The sequence below is a fragment of the Leuresthes tenuis genome, unplaced genomic scaffold (assembly GCF_036924035.1).
Source record: "Leuresthes tenuis unplaced genomic scaffold, fLeuTen1.0.hap1 SCAF_15, whole genome shotgun sequence".
Taxonomy (NCBI): domain Eukaryota; kingdom Metazoa; phylum Chordata; class Actinopteri; order Atheriniformes; family Atherinopsidae; genus Leuresthes; species Leuresthes tenuis.
In genome coordinates, this window is record NW_027325369.1 from 29795963 (window position 1) to 29804977 (window position 9015).

The following is a 9015-nucleotide window of genomic DNA, read 5'->3' on the forward strand; positions in this document are numbered from 1 at the left end:
GCTTCAGAGCTTTGCTTCAGAGCTTTGCTTCAGAGCTTTGCTTCGGGGCTTTGCTTCAGAGCTTTGCTTCAGAGCTTTGCTTCAAAGCTTTGCTTCGGAGCTTCGCTTCGGAGCTTTGCTTCAGAGCTTCAGAGCCTGGAAGAGACTAAACATGTTTGAGATAAATGTAAATTGTAAATGTAAATCCTGAATTTGGACTTGCTTAGAAGTAGCCTGAGTTCCTTTATCCCGCTGCTCTTGGGGTAAACTTTGTTGGTTGATCACTCTTCTGGAGGATAATGGTTTTGGATTTCCTCTGTTGAACTGGGGATGATCCAAACTCCTTTTCCAGCCTGATGAGTATCAGCAACTCTCTGTTTCTTTAGATAAAATGGCGTCCGCTCACACCTGAGTGTCATCCAACTTTACTCACTTCTACCATTCACAGAAATAAAATGCGAGCTAGATTACAAGGTGTGATATTTACTTTGATTATGTTTTAGTCTGAATTCAAGCAAAGACATCCACAGCCTTCACAAAATTACATCTAATAAGAGGATGAATACACGTAAACCTTCCAGATTTAGTGAAAATGAAGCTACTGGAGTTCTAAGGAAAGATGATTTTCTGTCTTCTCACTTCTGACCCGACAGCCCCCACTGGTACACTTCTCAGCCGCTGAACGCCACCACTCTACAGAGCATGCTCACACGTATCTTGGCTGTCAGGGAGGTGCAGCAGGACGCAGCCCGGCACCAGCGCTCAGCCGCCGCTGAGGGTGGCGCAGAGTGACGCTCATCAGCATCTCCTAAAGTCGAGCATTTCAGCCACGACTGACGTGAAACGGGGAGGCAGAGCGACAACTTTTCAGGAGTTACTCCAGCATCCATGGGCTCCTCGCACAAATACACGAGTTTACAAACATATCTGACGTTACCGGAGAAGAAAAAGGGATGTTCTCGTTAAGTTGCAGCAGTCAGACGTGCTTTCGTCCCTCTTCGCTTCGGCACCTTTTCCGGAGGATGTCGACCTGTGTGAGTTTCTAAAGCTGATGCCGGTATTTCAGGACGGCAGCTGCCTCCAGGACACGAGCAGTCGTGTGAAACAGAAAGTAGACCCTGTTATGTATGGCAGGACGTTGAATGGGCTCTGATCAGTGCCTGCGTTTGGCTCCGCCTTCTTTCGGCCTCCCAGCCTGACCTGTGACGTCTTATAAAGAGAGCAGTGCTGTTTATGTTCAGGGAGCGAGCTTAGATCCCTGTGGTTGATTTAAAGTTTTCCTTTGTTACAGGCGAGATGGTTTTGTTAACTTCACAGCATTTAGTTTGTTGTTTAATGACGTTTATTCCATCCTTTCGCTTCTTGAAAGGGACGGCAGGAGCTGAAATGAGGTAAATACAACCACAGATGAACAGCACATGATCATCCAGCAGCTTGTAGAAGCTCCTTTAGCAGCAATAAAGTGAAGTAATGGTTTTCTGTGTGACTGAGGACGTTTGGCCCGCTCTTCTTTGTGAGTTATTGCACCTAAAGGTGGTTTATGATGGGGCTTACTTCAGTTTGTGTTGTTCATCTGAGGTTATATTTACCTCTTTTTTAAGTTCTGGATGATTTTTCTTTGGGTTAAAACACGGTGCTCTTCCTTTTTCCCCCTTCAGTTTAGTTCTGATGAGTTCAACTTTTAACAGGACACACATCTGACCGGATGAACTTTCACACGTATGAGTGCAACTCTCAGTGCCTCTCGCTGGTTGTTTTCAGATATTAAGCCGTTTCCTTTTATATCGTTGATTCCATGCGGCCTTATTTGTTTTCCTTTTCATCTCCCTCCTCGTGTCCAGTTTAATTCTTTTGGTGGAGTTTGTTGCAGTACTTTTAATCTGCTAAACGCTGAGGCTGTTGTTATTACCTCTGCTCCCCACATGGTTTCCACTTCCTAACGGTGCCATCATCTTCTCCTTCAGCACACCACCCCATATCTTTTTTTTTGTTTTCCTCTTTATTTTTACATTTAAATGAGCTGCAGACTTCTTTGAGTTTCCTGTATTATCATAAAAAATGTGTTTATAGATCTTTATGGGCCAAGCATTTAATGAATATATGAATTTAAATGAGTTTTTTGTTGTTGTGGACCTTTACGTTTTATCTCCGAGGCAGAGGAGCATGTTTTATAACCCATCTCACACAAAAGAGGCCAGCTCCATCTTAAAATGTAGGCGTTCGCAGTGTCCACTGAAGCTGATCCAAGAGCCTGACGGGATCTACGAGTTCATGTCGCTGAATTTCTGTGAGCATACTGTAACATTTTGTCAGCTCTTCTGGTGTGAACGGATCACTTCTGAATATTTCCGCTGCTGTCTGACATTCTCTCCTGGTGATTGTTGATGTGATGCACAAGATGCTGTGTTGCCATTAAGTATTAAAAGAAAGGTCGTCTTATTTCTTTGGTTTCAGGGTTTATAACAAAAAGTGTACTGGGACTGAAGCGTGTTCATAAAATAATACATGAAACGTGTGTTTTCTTGTAGCTTCTTGTGTTTACTCTGCTTTATATTCATGTTAGGATGCTGACGGGGTGTAGAGCTCAACTGGTCCGAGTCCCAACCTGGCGCCCCTTAAAACATACAAACAAGACGCTGATATTCACACATGAACATCCCAGTGAAGTGGGGACGATATTTAGAGCTGTGGAAAAGAAACAAACCTGCAGAACTGATGATGATTGAACCGGTTGGTGCACAGTTTACACCAGACAAGTCATCAGCATTTTAAACTACATCTAAAAACGTGAGTTTCAATCTAAAGTAGTTGTAAATAACTTATTTATCGTTGCTATTTGTCTAATTTGATGAATTAGTTGCCGTAGAAGAGTTGTTCTTGGCTCTATTTGGATCATTTCAACCAAAATATAGACCTGAGATGGACTTTTTGGGGACTTGGGATGCATTTCTTCCTCCTCCTCACTAAGTCTCTAACTTCTTATTGCCTCATCTTCATCGCTGGACTCTTGCAGTGATCTCAGCCCGACAGGAATCTTTGCCGCTCTGCTGTCAAAGTGCACAGCAGCTGTTTCTGCCCTGTACTGACAGGTCTTACTGACACACTCTGACTAAGATGTTCAGAACAAGCATGTTTAAAACAACCCTGTGACTAGCAGCCTGAGGCAGGCTGAGTCTGGGTTCCATGTTTGCTCATCAGCTTCATCCCTGTAGCAGCTCTCAGGGATTAGCTTCAGCAGCCACCAGGTTGTCCTCGGCTACATCAGGTCATCAGGCTCTCTCCACCGTTACGAATTCTCTCGTGCTGATGACACTTCTCCTGGTTTCTTGTTTCAGTCTCTTTCGTTCAAGTCAGCTCCAGTGAAAGACTCCTTTTGGATTTCTTACCTCTGCTACCCACCTTCCAAAGACGCCTCGAGAACAGCCAGAGGCTCCCCTCAAAGCTTTCTCGTCCACCATAACTCAGAATCCCAAACAAACAACAGATATACTGGAGCTGCTATTGGATCATGTGCTGCTGTGCTTTATGACCAAACATCTCCACTTTGCTCTGGTCTGTCCAAAGGACATTGTTCCAGAAGTCTTGTGCTTTGTTCAGATGCAGCTTTGCAAACCTAAGCTGTGCTGCCATGTTCTTTTTAGAGAGAAGAGGCTTTCTCCTGCAGCCCTTCCAAACAAGCCATCCTTGTTCAGTCTTTTTCTAACTGTGCTGTCATGACCTTTAACCTTTAACATGCTAACTGAGGCCTGGAGAGTCTGAGATGTAGCTCTGGGTTTTTCACCTTGGGGTGAACTTGTTGTCTTTCCTTTTACCTTCAGATAACTTTGACTTTTAAATGAAATACAGCCACAGTATCAAATCAGGGGGGAAAGAAATTCAACTAATCACATTTTCGATGGCAGGATTTGATATTTGATGGATAAAACCGAGGTTTCAGCTTTCACTTTACTGACAGTCAGATCCGCTTTCATGTGTTTCAGTAACTTAGCTTTCAAACATTTGCTCTAATTTATTAAAAACACTTTAAGAATAAATCACATAATCAGCTTAACTTGTTCTTCCAGCAAGAAGATAACTGAATCCAGCTGATTATTCCAGGGGACTTCAGAGTCAGATCAAGACCTTCAAATATCATGAAAAGAAGCACGATTACTGCGCTGAGCATTGATGGCTGTTGGCTGTCAAACTTTAGATGTTTCCTTCATTACGATGTTTAAAAGTTAGTTCAGCAGCATCCTGTGACAACTTTCTGCTGCGTTGGTTAAAAGTAACAAAACCGAGTCGTTTTAATGGATCTGGAGTTGAAATCTACCTCCTATTTCCTCTCATTTTTCCTTCTCTTTGATTCCCAAAGTAAATATTCCAGCACATGTGTTACAATGACCATCATTCATAACAGGAACAGGAAGTTTAGTTCTTTCTTATCTGGTATTCAAACATTCAGGATTCTTTCCTGTTCATTTTCATATCCCACATACTCTTAATATATACTGAAATGTTAGATTTCCTGATTATTTCTCAGTATCAGTATTTTTCTTCTCTTAATTCACATATTGATAGTTAATCAGTTTCTGATGGCTGTAATCCATGAGAACATGTAACTAACGTATGTGGAAGGTGAATTCAGTCGTTTTTAAGGAGGCATGAGGACAAAAAGATAAATACACGGGGTAGCACCAAGTAAAAGAAGCTTTATTCAAATTCATCTAAAATTGAACTGAGAACAAGCCATAACAGAACAGTGACCAGCTTCCAACACTCCCCACTTTCAGTGCCTTTAAACCTTTAATAATTCAGCTGATGAAGGATAGTTCGTATCAAACGGATCGTGTATCAGTGCATTTAAACCTGCAGATTGAAGACGCAACAGTCAACAGAGGGGGGTGAAAGTCTCACAACACACCACCACCGAGTGGGCAGCCGGCGTCATGCACAACCAGTACGACTACTGGGCCACAAAGTTCCCAACTTCACTGCTTGTTAACAGATGAACAGTCCAATCTAAGCTTTGGTACAAGTTAGAAGTGAATAAAGAAAGACGTGCGAGCGTCAGTTTATTAACAAGCTTTACCGCGACTTCTTCTGGTTGTGGTAAAACTAATAGTTTAGTTCAGCACCAAGAGGCCCAAAAGACTATCAACCATTCAGTGTAGTTTGGTTTGGTTTTAACGTAAAGTTCCAGTTTTTCGTGTTGACGCTGCACACTCATGGGGGTGAAGTTAGCGGGACCCCCTCTAAACAGACAAAGAGACAGAAAAGAATATTTATACTCAGAACAGGAGGCAAGAACTGCCAACATTGAAAAGAAATGGAAAAGCAGAGGCTTGAGAATATCCTATGACTTCTGTTAAGACTGGACAAGAACTGCTGTATTGTTTTGACATCTGTTTAATTGAACTACTGTGTCACGTTTTTAAAAACTGGCAATATTTGACCTATGATGCCCAGTCCTAACAGTTGCATAGAAAGAAAAGGATCGTAGTGCGTGTCTAAGCCATGTCCTCTTCGCCCTCCTCTTCAAACTCTCCCTCCTCCTCAGCAGTGGCGTCCTGGTACTGCTGGTACTCTGACACCAGGTCATTCATGTTGCTCTCAGCCTCTGTGAACTCCATCTCATCCATGCCCTCGCCCGTGTACCTGTGACACAGAAGTCAGTTGTTGTATCATTTAATATAAGAACATCACAATTACATACATTTCCTGCTTACTGCGCTTTACTCACCAATGGAGGAAAGCCTTGCGGCGGAACATGGCGGTGAACTGCTCTGAGATGCGTTTGAACAGCTCTTGAATGGCCGTGCTGTTGCCGATGAAAGTGGCGGCCATCTTGAGTCCACGTGGAGGGATGTCACAGACGGCTGTCTTGACATTGTTGGGGATCCACTCCACAAAGTAGCTGCTGTTCTTGTTCTGCACGTTCAGCATCTGCTCGTCCACCTCCTTCATAGACATGCGTCCTCTGAAGATGGCTGCGACCGTGAGGTAGCGACCATGGCGCGGATCGCAAGCTGCCATCATGTTCTTGGCATCAAACATCTGCTGGGTGAGCTCAGGAACTGACAGCGCTCTACAAAGAGGTATTTCAGTTAGGATTCATTTCAGCTGTAAAGAAAATAAATGACCATACAAGAGCTGTTTCTCCTGCTTCTCTACCTGTACTGCTGACTGCCTCGGCTGGTCAGGGGGGCAAAACCTGGCATGAAGAAGTGCAACCGGGGGAAGGGCACCATGTTTACGGCCAGTTTCCTCAAATCTGCGTTGAGCTGTCCGGGGAAGCGCAGGCAGGTGGTCACCCCACTCATGGTGGCTGAGACGAGGTGATTAAGATCACCGTAGGTGGGTGTGGTGAGTTTCAGAGTGCGGAAGCAGATGTCATATAGGGCCTCATTGTCAATGCAGTAGGTCTCATCTGTGTTTTCGACCAGCTGGTGGACGGAGAGGGTGGCGTTGTACGGCTCAACCACTGTGTCTGACACCTAGAAGAAGAGATGAAATAAGAGGAGGCCAAAAAAGAAGAATGGAACATTGTTAAAGCCCGAGGGAGAAAGGTGGAGGGCCAAACGACTGACCTAAATATAACTGAATGCCTTTACAAACCTTAGGTGAGGGCACCACGCTGAAAGTGTTCATGATGCGGTCTGGATACTCCTCTCGGATCTTGCTGATGAGCAGAGTTCCCATACCAGAACCAGTGCCTCCTCCCAAGGAGTGTGTGAGCTGGAATCCCTGAAGGCAGTCACAGCTCTCGGCCTCTTTTCTCACCACATCCAGGACCGAATCCACCAGCTCAGCTCCCTCAGTGTAGTGGCCTTTAGCCCAGTTATTACCTGCGCCACTCTGGCCTGTGTTACATGCAAATTAAGACATTGTCACAGTGAGGTGTCAGTATATCCCCTTATCTATCTACCTGGAGTATAGCTTAATCAGATTTTCACATTCAAATCCAATATACTGCAAATGAGCAGTGTATATATTGAATGTGACCGTCTGCTTTGTCACTTCATAGTTTGAGATTAAACACTCACCAAAGACAAAGTTGTCGGGTCTGAACACCTGACCAAATGGGCCAGATCTCACAGAGTCCATTGTTCCTGGTTCCAAGTCCACCAGCACCGCACGAGGGACATACTTGCCACCTGGTTAAAAAAAAAAAAAAAAAAAAATTTTTTTTTAGTAAAGGAAACATTTTTCCTTGACCAACCTCAATTTAAGGTTTGTTCAGATGCTACTTGGCTAGATGTTTTAACATTAGATTATGAATTAATTAGAAAATTATCAATGTAAAGTCTACATGAAGAGCCAAAGGAGCAAAGTATGGGGTATAAACTGCTTCTTAAACGTGTATGTCAGTAGAATTAAAACACCCAACGGAATAATTCGGTTGCTTTTATCCCTTAGTCTACAAAATAACCCAAAACTGTAGTCCATGAAAAAACTACAACCCCAGGATTGTTAAAATATTTCCAAGTTAAAGCCGTATAATGTTGCTGGCTGGGGGTTTGTTGGGCTGTTCTGTCATGGAAACTAAGCCATAGTAACCAAAAAGCCATTCAATTCAAAACAATTGAGATTAAGCACCCCTGCTGGATGGTGAAGGTATTAGCAAAGTTTCCGTGAGGTATTGAATTACCTTGGCTCATCCACAAATTAGCTAATCTAACAGTGTAGCTGGAAACGCTTAGCAAAGCGAAGTTAACCTGTTGCCTCGTTGTAATACACGTTGATCCGCTCCAGCTGCAGGTCGCTGTCCCCGTGGTATGTCCCGGACGGGTCGATCCCATGTTCGTCACTTATCACCTCCCAGAACTAGAATGTGGAAAAAAAAAAGAGAATAAAGTACAACGGTTAGATTAGCTAGCTGGCTAGCATGACTTACCCTCGCGAGTCGAAACCAACGGCTATCATTAGCTTTGCCGCTAAATAAGCTAACGTTAATTACAGCCCGCGCAAACTACATTCAACTTTCAAACCGTGTCCTACTGAATTAAGATAACATTTCCACACCAAATTGTTACTAACCTTAGCTCCAATTTGGTTGCCACACTGGCCAGCCTGCAGGTGTACAATTTCTCTCATTTTTGTCGAAATATAAAACTTCTTATCAGTCAGTGAACAGACAAAGTTGTGTTCTCTCTAGCGCCTCAGCAACGGACTAACCCGGGAAGGTAGGATTGTTACCAACGTCCGTTGCTTCATAAATTCTATTGGACAAATAAGATGTCAGTCAAAACAAACTCTACATCTGATTGGTCAAGACAATTTGGCTCCAACCGGAGGTTCGGTTGCCCTGGTAACATAAAATAAATTTCAAAACGGAACAACGTCTCTGTTGAGACAAGTCAAACTTTTTGCTTTTAGTTTGATACAGTCTCGTTTGTATATAGCGTTTAGGTTTTTAGTTACATGCCAGTTAGATATTTTAGGATTATTCACACTTTGTAATTGATATACGAGCATAGTTGTTGGCAAAAAACTATAGAGGGATGAAACGGATTATCTATCTGCACACATAGCGGATCATCTGTGGCAGTTAAATCCAAAAAACGATTCCTCTGCTGGTCGTTGTTAGTTTATTCTTTCATAAACTTACAGTGAATTTATGACATTGACACCTACACATTTAATTAAATGCTACATAATTAATTATTCAATATATTTGATGGAATTATTCATAAATACTATTTCACAGGTGATACAGAAAACCTATGGATTTCAACCAGTTCAGTTATGATTAGAATTAATCACAGTAAAGATTAGGTTTTTCACAGCAAATATGTCAAAATCTACTTGTAGTTGTAAAACAGGTGTTCCTTATTTCACTGAAAGAGTGACTCAAATTGCATTTGGTTAATTATTCAAGCTGTGTGCATTAACAGTAGTTGAACGTTTCCTTTCCACTCAGTTACATCTCAGAGGGAAATACACTTTTCTACATTTATTTTACAACTTTAGTTACATATATGTACGTTGTCTCAGTACTTGTACTCTGTGCAATGACAATAAAATTTAATCTAAGATGAAAACTTTTCACAGTTG

General features: G+C 42.6%; 2 protein-coding genes across 6 annotated transcripts in view; one reads left to right on the forward strand and one right to left on the reverse strand.

Annotated features, from left to right (window-relative positions):
• LOC140269718 (zinc finger MYM-type protein 4-like) overlaps positions 1–2490 on the forward strand; it is a 28700-nt gene extending 26210 nt beyond the window's left edge. For all 5 annotated transcript variants that reach the window (XM_072364684.1, XM_072364685.1, XM_072364682.1 and 2 more), the window contains one exon: positions 633–2490. In XM_072364684.1, the coding sequence (XP_072220785.1) occupies positions 633–771 (139 nt within the window). In that variant the 3' untranslated portion in view covers positions 772–2490. The remainder of the gene's footprint in view (positions 1–632) is intronic.
• A 2862-nt stretch (positions 2491–5352) lies between these two features.
• LOC140270003 (tubulin beta-4B chain) lies at positions 5353–8142 on the reverse strand. Its single transcript, XM_072365056.1, has 7 exons — positions 7999–8142; positions 7677–7785; positions 7005–7115; positions 6577–6821; positions 6133–6455; positions 5702–6046; positions 5353–5616 (listed from the first exon to the last, which is right to left on the reverse strand). Exons 1-7 carry the CDS (start codon positions 8053–8055, stop codon positions 5469–5471), a joined length of 1338 nt encoding a protein of 445 aa, XP_072221157.1. The 5' UTR covers positions 8056–8142; the 3' UTR covers positions 5353–5468.
• Between the last annotated feature and the right edge of the window lie 873 nt (positions 8143–9015).